This window comes from Microchirus variegatus, assembly GCF_963457635.1.
Source record: "Microchirus variegatus genome assembly, chromosome: 9".
In the NCBI taxonomy this organism is placed as follows: domain Eukaryota; kingdom Metazoa; phylum Chordata; class Actinopteri; order Pleuronectiformes; family Soleidae; genus Microchirus; species Microchirus variegatus.
In genome coordinates this window covers 27,584,853-27,605,009 of record NC_139810.1, presented here as the reverse complement: position 1 = coordinate 27,605,009, position 20,157 = coordinate 27,584,853, and the positions used below count along the sequence as shown (strand labels likewise).

At 38.3% G+C, this 20,157-nt stretch overlaps 1 protein-coding gene across 1 annotated transcript in view; it reads right to left on the bottom strand.

The window, feature by feature from the left end:
* The window catches only part of grm4 (glutamate receptor, metabotropic 4), a gene marked incomplete at both ends in the record, with an annotated part of 151,732 nt that overhangs the window by 4,258 nt on the left and 127,317 nt on the right, over positions 1-20,157 (bottom strand). The window contains 3 exons of the mRNA XM_083894680.1: positions 4,184-5,119; positions 6,450-6,586; positions 16,539-16,739. Of these exons, the coding sequence (XP_083750806.1) occupies positions 4,184-5,119; positions 6,450-6,586; positions 16,539-16,739 (1,274 nt within the window). The remainder of the gene's footprint in view (positions 1-4,183; positions 5,120-6,449; positions 6,587-16,538; positions 16,740-20,157) is intronic.

The window sequence follows — 20,157 nt, the reverse complement described above, 5'->3', positions numbered from 1 at the left end:
GCACAGCACTCTGTGTCCCATAATCATTACATAACAAGACACGGCGATGGCGCGCAGTGCCCTTTTATATCCACATGCATCACGATCAACATCGCTTTCATTGCTGTGCTTGTTAATTTATGATACGCAACTAATGGAAGTGCCCACCCCACCCCCGCCTAATGGGCGTATATGTTTTTTTGCATATAAATATTTTCACCCCTGAAGGTTGTAGATAACAACTTAAGGAATGTCGCTCTGAAAGCCAGTGACAGCTGCAACTCACAGCTGGGCAACAGATATATAGCCACAGGCAACAACTGTGGAGCGCAGAGAAACATCCTACAGCACATTAAAAGTGCCTGCCAGTGATTTTTCATTTATGATAATAACCCCGGCACTGATACACAGTCCATCTCTGATTTGTTGGCGGAGGGGAATGTGGCGATTCAGCACCTGGAGAGTAAAAATGTAATGGGTAGATCTTACTTGATACAGACACTTGACACGTTGAAAATGACAAGCCACAGAGACTGACAATAATATGGAAACATTATTATGTATAATATATATATATATGGTTTAAGGTTGCATTTTCTTAAGCAAGAAAAAAAAACCCATCAGAACAATTTAATGGCTTGATTTGCAGCGATCCCACTCCATCTTTTCCTCTGCACTCCGGTGTCAAAAAACATTCATTAGACGGGAAAATGGCGAGAACAACTGAAATGACTTGTGGAATGAACATTGCTGGGGGTGTCCTGAAGTTGATGAACACGAGGCGAACAGTGTACAGTGGGAAACGCAGTAAGCAGACATCTTTCAAAGAGATTTGCCCGAGGTTTTGTCTGACATTACGTTCTCAGACATCACAGATGACTGAGTCGTTTGGTGTAGGAATAGCTCACTAAGCCTTTTGCTATGACAGAATGTCACTCGTAATGGATGATGTTTCCCGACGTGTGGTTGTGACATATGATATTTGTATGTTAGAAAATGTCCTGAGGATTTTTGCGCTTTTATTTTAAGTATTAGGTTATATTATTAAGGTGAATACAACTCTCACAATATGTCGCGATAATTGTCAAATACACATTTTTAGTTTGGCTTTGATAACGTTGAGACCGCACACTCGCTCCTCTCTTTCCGAGGCATGTCAGGGAACTATGCTGGTCTACAACCATAAAGGATGTTGTTCTTCCTCATTTGCATCGTAAGCTTCGGCTTCAAAACATGAAACACACACACTCTGTCTGGTTTGTCCATTAAGGCTACCATAGAAACATGGCAGCAAGGCCCTTCTTAAGCACATTTACAGTATAAAAGACTTATGCAAAGCAGAGAAAAAACAAACTTTTTGATTTTAAAGTGATTATACTACTGCTGGGCACATTTTAACGCATGACGCGTTTCCCTGACGACTGACCGGAAAAAAGACGCGCGTGTCGTCATGTTTACATGGCGCGGGCACCGGAGTCCAGGCACCGTTTACCAGTTAGCTCCTTTAGCGCCGTTAGCGCGCCTACAGTCGAACTGGAGCGTCTGTTTATTAAAAGAAAATAGCAGCGCTACAAACAACCAGCGCACCTCTGTACTACGTATGTGTGCCTCTGTTTTTAAAGTTTAGCGTTACTTTAGAGACTCATTTTTAACAACCGCGAGTAAACATGACGTCACGCGTCTTTTTACAGTCGGGCGTCGTGGAAACGCGTCATGTGCTAACGTTGATGCCGTTAACCGCCGTTAACGTGCCCAGCACTAGATTATACGCTACCACATTTAATTAAATTCATTTTCAATTTCTGCTCCTCCTAAATGTTACGAGGGCCGTCACTTTCGAAAATCCAGTTAAAAATTAATTTATAATGACCCGTAAATAATTGTTAAATGGTTTTGAACAGACTGGACATTGGACTGGTGCAGCATGAAGTCACTAAACACAAGCAATAACTAGCTTGACCTGCCTGATTGGCTTTGATGGCGATGTACTAAAACAAAAGCTGCTCAAAAGCCGTTCACAAATCAAGCCCTCCGACTTCACAAAGATGTCGATGCAAAATGGAGGTGAAAGGCTATTGGTATTCTATCCCGCTGCGAGTATAGCGCACAATAATTTCTCAGTAATCCCCTGAGAAGATGACACGTGGCTTGGGGTGAGTACAGAACAATATTGCTCCCCCTCTGGAGTACAGCGAGGCGTCACTCTGTGAGGGGGGGGGAGCCAAGACCCTTGTCCACTTCCATCAGCCCTGGTGACATAAATTTTCCCTGACACACCAATATGATTGCCAATCTGCTCCGCTGGCACAGCGAGGGAATGGAACTGGGGACAGCAACCTCAGCGAGCACAGCCATTATGAAGTTTATCTGAAGCTGGATTGCTCCTTTTTTTTTGGTCATTAAGCTTCAAATCTCTTGTCTAAACTGCTGCCACAGTTGTCCCCATCTAAACCTAAAGCATATGAACAGAAATACATGCCTCCAAATATCTATATTTTAATTTACAGAAGATACCGTGACATTGCAAAGGTGCAGGTAATAAAACCAATGAACCAGTGATGCAACTGTGTGTTCAGACGCTTTGTATTGTGCCTGCTGGTTTATTATCACACTGTCATGGTGTACTGGGACACATGAAAGGACGGAGCCATCATTATATCCAGAGATCATTGGCACCTGTGCTTTTCCTTCCACTGCGAGTCGAAATCTGTGCTGAAAAAGGCCTTCAGATGTTTTTCATAGCAGAGTAGTTTCATGTCGAAGGAGGAAAGTCAAAACTAGGTAAGAATAATGTGCTGTATATGAATATATTCTATCCAGCCACTGGCAAGCGTTATTTGGAGACTTAATGAAACTGAGTAGTTGTTTATATCTTATAACTTGTGCTTTCCCTGCAACAAGTCAAAATTTCCATTGTGCAAAGGGTGAAATGTGATTTGGGTGGTTTTAAATTGAAAAACTCCTCCAGAATATCATTTAGAATTGGCCATAATGATTTCAATTATTAACGGAGTGTGTTTGAGTTAAACTTGCTTTTCTGAAAACTTGAAACGAGGTATATTTAATTTTAATGTTCTTTGCTGGACTCGAGCAGCTCTGTAACCCACTCTTTAATGAATTAGTGAAGAACATAGTATTTGTATCTTAGGTCTCTGTCTTGTCTTTTGTGGACAACCAGCAACAAAGTACAGAGAGCCCAAGTTATGTTGCCACTTGAACAGTTAGTTATATTGCATTAGTAAGCAGCCTCGTTGCCAGCTGATGCCAAAGTAATTTGACCCAACTTCCTAAAAACACATCTGGTCCAAGTGCATTTTGGATTCTGCCACAGGGGGATTCCACATTAATGCTTGTGTTGTCAAAAGTACAGTTTTAGGTTGCTGTGCTGTATGTAGAGCAGTTTCAAACTCCAAAACCGGCACTTCACTTCACATCAAAATGGGTTATTTGGCATAGTAGTATAGTGGAAGGATTATCATTTTAAAACATTGCCCCCCTTGATTGATGATTTTTCAACCATGGATTCCCTGAATTCATCAGGGTGGGGGAATCACAAATCCATAGTTTGCTATGATTGGTAGATCGCAGCTCTCGAGAGCAGCCCGAGAGTGTTCTCTGTAGACGATCGTGATCCAATATCGTCATATCGCCCACCCCTCCCTATAAGAGGTGCTTGATTCTTCTTCCTAACGTCACAAACACTGTTACTGTGTTGTTTAAATGCACATCTGTGTTGACAATCCTCTAAAATAGCACCATACGAGGCAAGTTATTAATTAACAATCAACACAGTAATTTTATGGTACATTACACACACAACGTACGAGTGATTGACTACTTGCTATTTCCACCCAGTGGTGCTGAATCAAACATGCCACACACAGAAACACAAATCAGGGAAACATCATCCCGGCAAAGTTGAGTTGAATCGATTATCCTCACAAATCGACTCCAAAGGCCTTGTAACCCCCACTGTGGAGCACAAAACCCATCATCTTGTGATGAATTAAACGTGATGCCATTAAATCAACATAATTTGAGTGGCAATTTTCCTCACAGTGAGATGCACGGGCGATACAGGAAATTGTCCTTTTTGTAAATAAAATGAAAAGGCTCAGAATGTTGTCTTCTGACACAAGAGATTGTTTGTAATGGGCCAAAACAATTAGTTGGTTATTTAACACATTTTAAATCCTATATTTACCTTCTCTGCTGATTGTGAGGTTCCAAAGAAGATGGGGATGAAGGCAAGCCATACAATGCAGGTGGTGTACATGGTGAAGCCGATGGGCTTGGCCTCGTTGAATGTCTCGGGCACACCTCTGGTCTTAATCGCGTAAACTGTGCAGGTGACCATTAGTAGCATGCTATAACCCAGCAGACAGATGAGGGACAGATCTGAAATGTCACATTTCAGAACGCCACGGGACATTTTGGGATTGACCGTACGCTGGTCCTCGTAGTCGATGATGGCTTGCGACGGGTCAACACCAAACCAGATGCACACTCCAAGGAGCTGCACTGATATCAGGCTGAATGTGATGACTAACTGCGATGCTGGGGAGATGAATCGAGGGGCACTGACGGACATCTTTCCTTGCTCAAAAATTCGGTAGATCCGATTGGTCTTGGTAAGCAGCGCCGCATAGCTGATACTCATACCCAGGCCCAGGAAAATCCTTCGCAGTGAGCATATTACCACATCAGGAGTGGAGATCATGAGGAATGTTGTAGCATAGCACAGGAAAATACCCGTCAGCAGCACGTAGCTCAGTTCTCGACCTGACGCCTTAACAATGGGTGTGTCATTGTAGCGCATAAAAGTCGCAACCACTAACAGTGTGGCCATGATGCCCAGGACGGCGATGAGAACAGGGATGACTGCCCACGGGGAGCTCCACTCCAGCTTGACAATGGGCATGGGAACACAGCCAGTGTGATTCTCATTGGGCCGCAAATCAAAACGGCACATCTTACAGGTGTAAGTGTCTGCCTGATACTGGTAACCATCGCAGTTCTCACAGTGCCAGCAACACGGAATTCCCTTCACCGTCTTCTTGCGCTGGCCAGGGCGGCAAGGCTGGCTGCAAATAGAGGAGGGGACGTCTTGTGTTCCACCAGGCCACTGCATCTCAGTGATCTGGAAGGAAAGTACAAGGAAGGATTCTGATCAGTTTCCACTTTATTCACCATATTAACACTGTTTTACAAAACACATAGACTTAATTACACACTGTTGATGCTGAATTTGTTTGTGGATATGGATCAAACACAACTTTGACGACTTTATTTTCTCCATATTTTTTCACTAGTTGTATGCAAGTGGCACCCGGTAGTGACATCACCTGTAAACATCTGAACTCCCATTTTGAAGCCTCAAAATTGGTTTGGTTTGACCACTGCCATCATTCAAACCAAGATTCGCCCCCTGGTGGCAATTCAATATAACCTTACTTTCTAGTTGTCCTCCTCTGGCAAATGTCCAACTTTGTAGATATGATCTATGTACCATGAGGGTGACATCACACAAAGAATTGAATAATAGGACACAGTAACTATTAATGGAATATTCACCAAATGAATGCACCTTTTAAAACAAATAAAATAAATACAAATAAGATTATTATTTTTTTATTGCTCAAAACATAAAATTATTGCTTTTTAATTGCATATGCATGTGCAGCAACAATAACGAGATGTGTCCCTGCAGTCTCAACCCAATCTAATGCTGTACTGTGCTGGACCTTATATGTTTTTATTGCAGCGCAGTTTGCTTAAGCTCTCATTAAGGGGATGTAGGGTGTGGAGAGGGAGTATTGACTTATTCAAACATCTAGATTATTTGTTTCGTGCCTGGAAAAGCTACATGCGACACAAATGAAGCTTTAAGGTTGATCTGTGTGCAGCAGCAAATCCTTCTTTCTGCTGTACGGACAGTTTGTGTTGAACTAAAGCATCTCTTTACCCTGTATGTTCATTAAAGTCAACGAAAGAGAAAGCTGTTGCCCTATAAAACCCAACATAAGCAAGACGCATTACCGACAATCTTTGTTATCAGTGATAAGTTATAAGAAGGTGAATGCCTTCTACCGTGTGTGGACGTAATAATAGAGCTCCTGTAGGCTAAATGCCACACATAATGGTTGCAAGTAAATGGACTGCTTTGGCTCTGTTAAAGGAAAATAAATCCACATGAAAGAAATATATGCTTTAGTACTAATTGATGTATGGTGCACCTCGTTTTTTGTGTGCGACAAACTTTCCTTCATCCTCCAATCTCTCCACTCCATACCTCTCTACAGACCTGATGATCAACACATGTTGATGAGGCTGCAGATTTATATTTAATTCCCTGCCCTTTTTTTCTTATTCCATTGACAAGACTGAACGAGTTGAATTAGTAATTGCGGAATGTCCAAATGACGACGATAAACCATTTCAGTTGTAGCTAATATTTCGAAACCTCCTACATTTAAATAGAGATGGTCCGTCCAGTGACCGATGATCCTATACTCTGCTGTGTTATTTCCAATCTGGTATTGGTAGATTTCATAGCGGCCTGGAGCATCTCCGTTGACGTTGAAGACCACCGGCGTGCCGGCGATTCCTATTCCAGAAACGAGAAGAGAACACGGATTGTTACTTTAGAGGGCATCCTGTAAATTATTGCTGAACCCCCAGTGCTGGAAAACAGAGTAAAAACTCAAGCTTTCATTCTCATTATACCTCTCATAATATAAGATGAAATGAAGCTGCAAAGAGGACGTCAACCCAGTACTGTTCAAGTGTTAATGATGGGAGCCAAATCGAAGTTGACAGCCATGTTGTCCTGATTCTTTGAGGAGGGCCAGGGCTGCTGTCTGGTCATGTTCCCACATCATTTCACACGCCTTCATTGTGCTTATTGCCCCCATTGCTTGTTATCTGTGAGGTCCCAACTCGGAGTGCTAACAAATGACAGCACTGATTTTGATCACCACTTTGGGGTCTCTCTCTCATCTCCCTGCCTGCTTCTGATATGGCCTACAAACCCCTCTCCAGCTGCAACACATCATAAAAGTGCGCTGTAAGCGAACAAGGACACACAGATGTAGTGAAATGAGCCCCCAACAGAGCATCTCTGAGAAAAAGGAGCATTTATCGTATTCCTGTCTATATTTGCTTGTGCTGAATTTGCTTGCTTGTCTCTCCTTCAGTGCAGTTCTTTTGCAATTACCAAGTTTGTATATAGATTGTGTTGCTGTACCAAAGATATAAAGTTCCAACGGATAAACCGCATGCTTGTATACTCCCTGGCCACTATTAATGGGTAAAAGGGACACCTAATAAAGTGGCAGGAGTGACACCCTGTGCGGTCTTTTGTCGCTATAGCCCATCTGCTTCAAGGTTTGACTTATGTGTGATTTATTAAAGGTCCCATATTATACCCTATTTCTATATGATTTATGATGGTAAATTTCAAGTCATTCCGAGATACTTTTTGTTTTCGAGAAGAAAGTCAGATCACTGTCAAAGTGCATCAGGGAAAATGGATCATTTCCAGCATTTCAAAAATTCCTGAAAATTATTCCTTAAGAGGTTTGCAAATATTTTCAACAGATCCTTGTTCAGGGTGATGCCGACTATTATGAAGGTAAATTTCAAGTCATTCCGAGATACTTTTTATTTTCGAGAAGAAAGTCAGCTCACTGTCAAAGTGCATCAGGGCAAATGGATAATTTCATGAATTTCAAAAAATTCATTAAAATTATTCCTTAAGAGGTTTGCAAATATTTTCAACGGATCCTTGTTCAGGGTGATGCCGACTATTATGATGGTAAATTTCAAGTCATTCCGAGATACTTTTTGTTTTTTTGAAGAAAGTCACCTCACTGTCAAAGTGCATCAGGGAAAATGGATTATTTCCAGCATTTCAAAAATTCATGAAAATTATTCCTTAAGAGGTTTGCAAATATTTTCAACGGATCCTTGTTCAGGGCGATGGGGACTATTATGATGGTAAATTTTAAGTCATTCCGAGATACTTTTTGTTTTCAAGAAGAAAGTCACCTCAGTATCAAAGTGCATCAGGGAAAATGGATCATTTCCTGAATTTCAAAAATTCATTAAAATTGTTCCTTAAGAGGTTTGCAAATATTTTCAACGGATCCTTGTTCAGGGCGATGCCGACTATTTTGACGGTAAATTTCAAGTCATTCCGAGATACTTTTTGTTTTCGAGAAGAAAGTCAGCTCACTGTCAAAGTGCATCAGGGCAAATGGATAATTTCCTGAATATCAAAAAATTCATTAAAATTATTCCTTAAGAGGTTTGCAAATATTTTCAACAGATCCTTGTTCAGGGCGATGCCGACTATTATGATGGTAAATTTCAAGTCGTTCCGAGATACTTTTTGTTTTTTTGAAGAAAGTCAGTTCACTGTCAAAGTGCATCAGGGAAAATGGATCATTTCCAGCGTTTCAAAAATTCCTGAAAATTATTCCTTAAGAGGTTTGCAAATATTTTCAACAGAACCTTGTTCAGGGCGCTGCCGACTATTATGAAGGTAAATTTCAAGTCATTCCGAGATACTTTTTATTTTTTTGAAGAAAGTCAGCTCATTGTCAAAGTGCATCAGGGAAAATGGATAATTTCCTGAATTTCAAAAAATTCATTAAAATTATTCCTTAAGAGGTTTGCAAATATTTCCAACGGATCCTTGTTCAGGGCGATGCCGACTAGTATGATGGTAAATTTCAAGTCATTCCGAGATACTTTTTGTTTTCGAGAAGAAAGTCAGTTCACTGTCAAAGTGCATCAGGGAAAATGGATAATTTCCAGCGTTTCAAAAATTCCTGAAAATTATTCCTTAAGAGGTTTGCAAATATTTTCAACGGATCCTTGTTCAGGGCGATGCCGACTATTATGATGGTAAATTTCAAGTCATTCCGAGATACTTTTTGTTTTTTTGAAGAAAGTCAGTTCACTGTCAAAGTGCATCAGGGCAAATGGATCATTTCCAGCATTTCAAAAATTCCTGAAAATTATTCCTTAAGAGGTTTGCAAATATTTTCAACGGATCCTTGTTCAGAGTGATTCCGACTATTATGAAGGTAAATTTCAAGTCATTCCGAGATACTTTTTATTTTTGAGAAGAAAGTCAGCTCACTGTCAAAGTGCATCAGGGCCAATGGATATTTTCCTGAATATCAAAAAATTCATTAAAATTATTCCTTAAGAGGTTTGCAAATATTTTCAACGGATCCTTGTTCAGGGCGATGCCGACTATTATGATGGTAAATTTCAAGTCATTCCGAGATACTTTTTGTTTTCGAGAAGAAAGTCAGCTCACTGTCAAAGTGCATCAGGGAAAATGGATAATTTCCAGCGTTTCAAAAATTCCTGAAAATTATTCCTTAAGAGGTTTGCAAATATTTTCAACAGAACCTTGTTCAGGGCGCTGCCGACTATTATGATGGTAAAGTTCAAGTCATTCCGAGATACTTTTTATTTTCGAGAAGAAAGTCAGCTCACTGTCAAAGTGCATCAGGGAAAATGGATCATTTCCAGCGTTTCAAAAATTCCTGAAAATTATTCCTTAAGAGGTTTGCAAATATTTTCAACAGATCCTTGTTCAGGGCGCTGCCGACTATTATGAAGGTAAATTTCAAGTCATTCCGAGATACTTTTTATTTTTTTGAAGAAAGTCAGCTCACTGTCAAAGTGCATCAGGGAAAATGGATCATTTCCAGCGTTTCAAAAATTCCTGAAAATTATTCCTTAAGAGGTTTGCAAATATTTTCAACAGAACCTTGTTCAGGGCGCTGCCGACTATTATGAAGGTAAATTTCAAGTCATTCCGAGATACTTTTTATTTTTTTGAAGAAAGTCAGCTCACTGTCAAAGTGCATCAGGGAAAATGGATAATTTCCTGAATTTCAAAAAATTCATTAAAATTATTCCTTAAGAGGTTTGCAAATATTTCCAACGGATCCTTGTTCAGGGCGATGCCGACTAGTATGATGGTAAATTTCAAGTCATTCCGAGATACTTTTTGTTTTCGAGAAGAAAGTCAGCTCACTGTCAAAGTGCATCAGGGAAAATGGATAATTTCCAGCGTTTCAAAAATTCCTGAAAATTATTCCTTAAGAGGTTTGCAAATATTTTCAACAGAACCTTGTTCAGGGCGCTGCCGACTATTATGATGGTAAAGTTCAAGTCATTCCGACATACTTTTTATTTTTTTGAAGAAAGTCAGCTCACTGTCAAAGTGCATCAGGGCAAATGGATCATTTCCAGCATTTCAAAAATTCATTAAAATTATTCCTTAAGAGGTTTGCAAATATTTTCAACAGATCCTTGTTCAGGGCGATGCCGACTATTATGATGGTAAATTTTCAGTCATTCCGAGATACTTTTTGTTTTCGAGACTAAAGTCAGTTCACTGTCAAAGTGCATCAGGGCAAATGGATCATTTCCTGAATTTCAAAAAATCCTGAAAATTATTCCTTAAGAGGTTTGCAAATATTTTCAACGGATCCTTGTTCAGAGTGATGCCGACTATTATGAAGGTAAATTTCAAGTCATTCCGAGATACTTTTTATTTTTGAGAAGAAAGTCAGCTCACTGTCAAAGTGCATCAGGAAAAATGGATATTTTCCTGAATATCAAAAAATTCATTAAAATTATTCCTTAAGAGGTTTGCAAATATTTTCAACAGATCCTTGTTCAGGGTGATGCCGACTATTATGATGGTAAATTTCAAGTCGTTCCGAGATACTTTTTGTTTTCGAGAAGAAAGTCAGTTCACTGTCAAAGTGCATCAGGGAAAATGGATCATTTCCAGCGTTTCAAAAATTCCTGAAAATTATTCCTTAAGAGGTTTGCAAATATTTTCAACAGATCCTTGTTCAGGGCGCTGCCGACTATTATGAAGGTAAATTTCAAGTCATTCCGAGATACTTTTTATTTTTTTGAAGAAAGTCAGCTCACTGTCAAAGTGCATCAGGGAAAATGGATCATTTCCTGAATTTCAAAAAATTCATTAAAATTATTCCTTAAGAGGTTTGCAAATATTTCCAACGGATCCTTGTTCAGGGCGATGCCGACTAGTATGATGGTAAATTTCAAGTCATTCCGAGATACTTTTTGTTTTCGAGAAGAAAGTCAGTTCACTGTCAAAGTGCATCAGGGAAAATGGATAATTTCCAGCGTTTCAAAAATTCCTGAAAATTATTCCTTAAGAGGTTTGCAAATATTTTCAACGGATCCTTGTTCAGGGCGATGCCGACTAGTATGATGGTAAATTTCAAGTCATTCCGAGATACTTTTTGTTTTTTTGAAGAAAGTCAGTTCACTGTCAAAGTGCATCAGGGCAAATGGATCATTTCCAGCATTTCAAAAATTCCTGAAAATTATTCCTTAAGAGGTTTGCAAATATTTTCAACGGATCCTTGTTCAGAGTGATTCCGACTATTATGAAGGTAAATTTCAAGTCATTCCGAGATACTTTTTATTTTTGAGAAGAAAGTCAGCTCACTGTCAAAGTGCATCAGGGCCAATGGATATTTTCCTGAATATCAAAAAATTCATTAAAATTATTCCTTAAGAGGTTTGCAAATATTTTCAACGGATCCTTGTTCAGGGCGATGCCGACTATTATGATGGTAAATTTCAAGTCATTCCGAGATACTTTTTGTTTTCGAGAAGAAAGTCAGCTCACTGTCAAAGTGCATCAGGGAAAATGGATAATTTCCAGCGTTTCAAAAATTCCTGAAAATTATTCCTTAAGAGGTTTGCAAATATTTTCAACAGAACCTTGTTCAGGGCGCTGCCGACTATTATGATGGTAAAGTTCAAGTCATTCCGACATACTTTTTATTTTTTTGAAGAAAGTCAGCTCACTGTCAAAGTGCATCAGGGAAAATGGATCATTTCCAGCATTTCAAAAATTCATTAAAATTATTCCTTAAGAGGTTTGCAAATATTTTCAACAGATCCTTGTTCAGGGCGATGCCGACTATTATGATGGTAAATTTTCAGTCATTCCGAGATACTTTTTGTTTTCGAGACTAGAGTCAGTTCACTGTCAAAGTGCATCAGGGCAAATGGATCATTTCCTGAATTTCAAAAAATCCTGAAAATTATTCCTTAAGAGGTTTGCAAATATTTTCAACGGATCCTTGTTCAGGGCGATGCCGACTATTATGAAGGTAAATTTCAAGTCATTCCGAGATACTTTTTGTTTTCAAGAAGAAAGTCAGCTCACTGTCAAAGTGCATCAGGGAAAATGGATCATTTCCTGAATTTCAAAAAATTCATTAAAATTATTCCTTAAGAGGTTTGCAAATATTTTCAACAGATCCTTGTTCAGGGCGCTGCCGACTATTATGAAGGTAAATTTCAAGTCATTCCGAGATACTTTTTATTTTTTTGAAGAAAGTCAGCTCACTGTCAAAGTGCATCAGGGAAAATGGATCATTTCCTGAATTTCAAAAAATTCATTAAAATTATTCCTTAAGAGGTTTGCAAATATTTTCAACAGATCCTTGTTCAGGGCGTTGCCGACTATTATGAAGGTAAATATCAAGTCATTCCGAGATACTTTATATTTTTGAGAAGAAAGTCAGCTCACTGTCAAAGTGAATCAGGGAAAATGGATCATTTCCAGTATTTCAAAAATTCCTGTAAGTAGTAGTAGTAGTAAATAAAGTTAATAAAAATATTAACTCAGTTCTTTAGTTTTTGTTTTTGTTCTTTGATAATAATCAGCCATTGATATTTTTTGTGTCAGACTTTGAGAACATCCCGACAGTATTTTCTCCTCTCTGAAACTTTTGTGTGTGTGTTTGTGTCAGAGGTCTGATTAAAACCCATAGCAGATAATTGCTTTAGCACCGTCTTTTTGCATTATCTAGAGGGCATGTCTAAGACAACAACGGGCAGTCGTGTAATTATCAAGATTTTCTTTTGCACTTCTCAGCAATACTGGCATTCCAGTGGGACGCAGTTCCCCTTCTTATTGTATTGTCCTGATTGTTAACTTTCCCCTGTTAACTTTTCTTTCTTTGTCTCATGCTCAGTCAGCTGATATTAAGTAACGGCTTGTTTAATCATCTGTGTTCATATGTTTGAGGAAACACTGCACAGAATTACCATCTATCAGCCCCAGCTCTTACACATAAGCAATGAAAATGATATAGATGTATTAACATTTGCACCTAATATAGTGTTACTTAATTGGATTCACAACAGTGTGTGCATACGTCGTATTATTCTTATTACTCAGGTGCAGTTCTTGCAATGTATGTGCTCATAAAATGCCAATCTGACACATTTAGAGCTGCACTTAGTAATTTTAATTTTTTCGCAGTTAACCAAGAATAATCCTTCACTCTGTGATAAAGCTTATAGTTACAGCCACAAGATGTGTGATATTTGCATTTAATGAACTTCACATACAACTTCTTTTTTTTTATATAGAATTGTTCATTATTGCTGTTGCTATGGTTACTGTTGCTCATTCAATTTTTGTCATCGTGTGATGAAAAGTGCTATAAATACAATTCATATATTATCAGTATAATGCATTTGCAAATTATGATATCAAAAAAGGATACATATGTTGCTGCTGAAAGCGAGGAAACACTTACGCACTTTCTTTCTCCTCTAAATGGAGGTTGAAACTTACATGCTAAGAGTCTCCTTTCTTATGACACTTACCTTAAGGAAGTGTCATAAAATCTTCCAAACTGCATTAAATCGTAACCACTGTCTATGTTTGTAAATATTTTTAAAATAATGTTCTCACTTCAGGTTATTTAGTCGTTTTTGCATTTGCAGTTTGAACAATGTGACTCTTTATCTGTCACCAAACGTGTCTTGTTCCTCCATTTTCCCCACTCGTCTTTTTTTTAATTACCGTTAGGAATGTTTGATTGGATCACTCTATCACAACCTGCGCTGCTTTCTCACAACAAACTCTTAATTGAATAAATAATTAAACCTCATGAAAATGGGGCAGCATTAAATGTCCACGCTGAAAACCCAATGCTATAGCCAACCTTTAATCACACTGCTTTGCAATCAGCTTTATGTCTTGCAAGTTTGCTTCATAAAACAGAATTTCCCGAGGACAAGTGGAGTTTAAATGCCACCTGCTATTTACCTCGGCATCATTGGGCTTGCAATCTTAATACTATACATTGATCAAGGACAGTATTCTGTCGTGCTTGGGTTTCCTCTTTCCTTAGGTCAGCATCGTTGTCGGTGGATAATTCCCAGAATACGCAGGGATCGGATAGAGTTTCCTGCTGGTTTCCTACAATCCTTTTAAATTCTCCACTCCTTTGAGTCGAATAAGTCTTAAAAGCAAGACTTTTCCGGTAAATGTGGAGCATTGATTTTTCTAGCCATCCCACTTTTAACCCCCAAAGACTTTAGTGCTGATTAGCTTTTCAGTAAAATACGGATTGAGAATGAATAAAGTACTGTATGTAGACGATATCACAAACCTACGGAAGAGGATTAGGGCCACACAGGCAAACAATATTTGGGTTCTGGTATTTGAGTTCTTGAGTTGAGAATTTAAAGTGATTCTATGTTTAAAGTCAGAATACTGAGTTTAAAGATAGAATTCTGAGTTTTTAAAGTCAGAATTTAAGAATTTAAAGTTATTCTATGTCTAAAGTCAGAATTTAAGAATTTAAAGTTATTCTATGTCTAAAGTCTAAAGTCAGAATTTAAGAATTTAAAGTTATTCTATGTTTAATATCAGGATTCTGAGTTTAAAGTCAGAATTTAAGAATTTAGTGCTTCTATGTTTAAACTCCGAATACTGAGTTTAAAGTCAGAATTCTGAGTTTTAAAGTCAGAATTTAAAGTGAGTCTATGTTTAAAGTCAGAATTCTGAGTTTAAAGTAAGAATTTAAGAATTTAAAGTGATTCTATGTTTAAAGTCAGAATTCTCAGTTGAAAGTTGGGACTCAAATATTTTTTTTCCTGTGTGGACCTAATCATCTTCCGTACAAACCTGTTATACAGTATTTCACATTGAATCTGTTCTTTTCCATTGGTGCGAAATTTGATCATAAAATCAAATGTGACAGTAAAAAAATGTACACAAATGAGAATTGACCTGCTTGCATAGTAATAAGCCAACTCAGGAACAGGTAAACAGTGCTTTGACTTTGAAGACAGCACCTGCAGTATTAGAGTTTCCTTTCAACATCTATTAGGCACATAACGTATCCGCTAAAAGAAAACTTGTGCGTTAACTTAAAGCAACAGAAGCCAAACGTTCTTAGCTTATTGTTGTTGTTGTTGTTGTTTTCTGGCCAGTGCCTTTTTAGTTATATACTATAAAAACGATCCTTGTCATAGGAAAACCCCTGCTGTTGTTGTTGCACTGTGTGCCTTCACAGAATAACAAAAGCAAGACTTGTGGGAACGAAGACCACAAAAACTCGGTGACAAAGCATAATATTTAAATATATTTATTTAATATTTATTTTTTGTTTAATTAGTGGATTCTACTGATTAAAAAAGATAGATGTTTAGCACTTTAACATGTTGGGTTAATAAACTGTACTATGATGCAACTAAGAAGTATTTTCAGTTGCATAGAATCAGTTTAAATTATATATATAATAAAACATTCAAACTGATGAATTAATTATCAAAATAGTTGACGTTTCATGAAGTTATCATTAACAATCCTTTACTAATAATCACTCTTTGCTAGAGCTGCAACTAACGATTATTTTTCACAATAGATTAATCTGTCGATTATTTCGTCTGGAAATGATGATGTTCTCAAATGACTTGTTTTGTCCACAAACCAAAATTATTCAGTTTTTAATGCTTTCCTTGTTATATGGAGCAAAGAAACCAGAATATATTCACGTTTAAGTGTCGGAAAGAATCAGAAATCTTGTTTTAATAATGAAAAAAGCTTCAAAACGATTAATCGATTGACGATTACTTTAGTAATCGATTGATGGAGTAATTGTTTCAGCTCTGATCTTTGCAGCCTTGTTTGCTGCTAAAATGCTACATTTACTATTCTCGTCTTTTCCTCTCTTTCTCGTACAAATCAAAGTCAGCAGCCAGCACACTTTAAGCAGGAGATGTCTTGTGTGGGCAATTCAGCACTGACAAGATAAGGCGGGGGGGGGGGAATCTCACAAAGCAGAGTTCCTGCGCATCATGAGCAACTATAAAACACTGCTCTGCTGTTGATTGTCAACCCTCCCACAGATCTCAGCCCCCTGTACTTGCTGCTGGTAATTTACATTCAGTAGCTTGATAATTGGAGACCGCTGTACACACATGGGCATTTAGTTGAAGTGCTTCATAAAACAAATGCCTCAGAATGATAAAGCAGTCGAGCAGCGACTTCTCGTGGAACGCTATACATTCTTAATGTATGAATAAGGAATGAAATCACTGGAGCTTCTTTGTTTTTTGTTTTTTTTTCTACATGAATAATGTAGCTGGTCAGCAATAACAAATGATGATTTAGGTGCGGTACACATTCAGCCGTGAGCCTATATACTATAAGTAGAATTAGGAATACGCACCTGTGAAGTTGACATTGCGGATGTACTTGAGCAGCAGTGTGCCGTTTATGGAATCCATCTTGGCGCAGAGGCCGACTTTTCCCGGACAGAGGTCTTTGTGCATGTCGTGCAGAGCGTGAGCCATGGCGTACACCGCGTCGATCACGAACTGTACCTTCCCCTCCTGTTCGTAGGAAGAATCTTTCCCGATCCGCTCGTGGTCTGAAACAAGAACACATGTGTATGGATAACTAAAGACGTGTTTGCTTAAACTCGCACATTGCCGCGTTTTATTATGACAAGCAATCGAAGCCGGAGCGAAGAACATTTTATATGAAAGACAATAAAATAACGTTCATGTTAAAAATAATCATAAAGAAAAACCCCCTGCTTCACAATCAGTTGAAATATAAGGCTGACAGTATGATTGGTATGTGTAAAATCAAGCAAATTATAGTGTTTCAGGAGGCATGATTACTCAATTGTGAACTTCTTTATTCCCCTCCACCATGTTCAGTTTATTTAAAGACTGGCATTGAATTGTGCACGTTAACCATTAATTATGTGCTAATTCTTGAAGACATCAATCACGGAACCTTCTTCCATAAACTCTAAAATGGCCTCATGTGCAACAACTTTAATTGTGGAGCATTGATCACAGTTCAGAATTGTTCAACATTAACTGTATATCCCGGTTCCTTTAACATGTCCTTAAATGGCACCTTTTCGTCGCCGCTAAAAGGCTTTTCCGGGGTACAATGATCTAAAGAAGTTTCAGGTAGGTTCAACTGAGCAAAAGTTTGTCACTGTACAGATGGTAAATGTTGCTGGGGGAAACATTTTTTTGCGAACATCCTCAGGTCTTCCACAAATTCACGTACCACTTCACATCTATTAATCAAGAGCAGAGGGTGTGATGAAGTGGTACAGGAGAAGTCTAAGACAAGACAACAGGCCCAATCCTTCTTCAGTATTAATGTAATTAGTTATGAAAGGTGTGTATTAATCATGGCTGGGGTCGGTCGAATGCTTTGGAAATGTGTTAATCACTAAGCAAGGTTTCAATTAGCGGCTTAATCCTTGTATTAGTGAATGCCCTGCCAGATACGTTGAGGGCGACAATAACACTCAGGTAACACACAGATCAGGTACAGTTTGAGGACAATCAGTTTGTTTCTTACCCATTTATGCCTTAAAGAATTAGACCAGGGGTTCTCAAAGTTTTAATACCTGAGGGCCAATTTGGGAACCCAACATTGGACTGAGGGCCGCCAAAGGGAAAAAAAAAAAAATAAATTGAAAGAAATTCCATTTGTAATAACTATGGCGTCCGAAATTTGACAAAACCAACATACTATACTACGTTGTCCAAAATGTGGCAATTTTTTTTCAATGTCGTTCAAAATTTTACAATTTTTTTCCCCAAAAAAATTTGGTCCAAAATTTTACAAAAAGGACATATATGCTGTCCCAAATTTGACAATTTTTTTTTCAAAAAAAATTTGGTCCAAATTTTGACAAAAACGTCGTACTATACTATGTCGTTCAAAATTTTACAATTTTTTGGGAAAAAAGTTTTTGGTCCAAATTTTGACAAAAACGTACAATAAATTTTTTCAATGTCGTCCCAAATTTGACAATTCTTTAAAAAAAAATTTGGTCCAAAATTTGACAAAAATTACATATGTTGTCCCAAATTTGACAATTTTTTTCAAAAAAAAAGGGGTCCAAAATTTGACAAAAACGTCATACTATACTGTGTCACTGTCATCCAAAATTTGATGACGTAGTAAATACAGTTGTAGACTTATTGGTCTGTATCCAGTTATGTCCAATAAACAGTTAACAAGCTTAGCCCTTTGGCCCGCGGGCCGCACTTTGAGAACCAATGAATTAGACGATAACTGAAAGTACAAGAGAAGTTTAAAATCATGTTAAAATCAAGATTTAGATTTAAAAACAGGCCTCAGAAACTTGCAGATGTGCCACTGCAGTAATTCTATTTACCTGTTATTATGTTGTGACCCATTGGTTCATACACGGACAGAAAGAAGTAGCAGGATTTCTAAATGTAATGATTTAATTGTAGGCTGTGCAGAATAAAGGTCACAAGCATCAGTTACTCTGCTGTTAGCATGCTTGTTTTAAAAGTGTGTAGGATTCCGTAGCATCTAGGGATGAAGGTGCATATTGCAGCCAACTGAATACCCTTTGTATATTCTACAAATTAGCTGTAAGCGTATAAACTATGGTAGCCTTCGCATAGCATTGTAACACCAAAAGCCCGCCCTTGAATCAGTGTTTAATTAGCTCCTTCTGGGCTACTGTGTAAATAGCAGTATAATAAGGCACATTTTGTGATAGAGGACGAGTAGTTGAGGCAGGAAAATATTTTTTGCTGATTAAGTTTCAGGTACTGTGAGCTTTCATATCTTTTAAACTTGGAGAGACTTGAAGGTAACAAATTGTCTGAAAACCCGGAGAGAAGGTAGAGTTGTGTCATCTGCATAGAAGTGATAATTGAAGTTGTGATGATGAAATATAGGCTAAAGAGAAATAATGCAAACAATGAGCAGAAAACTACAACATCTGAGCCCTGAGGGACACCATTAGAAAGACTGCAGATGATGAGGGTTCGAGATGGAAAGGAATACTAGGGATGAACCTCTTGTTTTTTAGAATTGGATGATATGAGACTCATTAAGGGTTTGTGTCAGCAGGGGAAAGAGGACAGGCAGACATGATTTTATCAGAGATAAGGGAGCATGGGGTCACGTTGGAATGTGGAAGACCTTGAATTTTTGATAAGGTCATGCTGTTCAGTTCCATAAAGCTGAAGCGGAGCTAGGAGGCAGAGAGGACGGTGGTAATATTGAATTCAATTTATATGATGTAACTGCGGGTTGATGAAAGCAGGAGGAAAATCCTTGAAATTACAACACAGGTTTTGTAGTAATGAAATCCTGTTGTGTATGTGGTTGAGTAGCTTATTGACCGTGAGAAATTGGATGTAGGGTTGTTTTGTGTTTTTGCAGTAATGGCAGAGTTGCAGGTGGTCTTGAATTTGTCCAGAGTTGGCTTAGATTCTGACATGTGCACTATTGCATGCACAATGATACCAGTTTTCTTGCTCTAGATGGGATTTTTTCCACCCATGACAGTCAGCTGATTGGGTGACAGAAAAACGTCCAGAGTCTATTCTCATCCAAAACTTGACGTCTTCTGTTCAGACAAACAGCCACAGACCAAGCAGAGCTGCTGGATGTCCCCCATTGTTGTCTGTTGTGTTGCATTCAATGTCGGGCATCGGTCGCAGCAAACACCCCGCCTACTAAGTGAAGGTACTGTTGTCAGTCGAAACACAAATCTGACCCAGGGACTTACCATTCCAAACTGTACCAAACTGAACTCTACATGACATGTTTTTTGGATGTTAGATGTCAGACTAAAGGTTTTAAGCAAGCTTAATGTGTCATATTGAACAAAGATCAAGGATCTGTGATGCCTCACGACTCCCTGGCAGAAAGTCTGGAATATTAGGTTTTTTTTTATTTCTACCTTCTACACTTTAAATTAAAAATTATGAAGCGTAAACGAACAAAATGGCAAAGCAAAAGAGGGGGTGAGGAATTCACCAAGT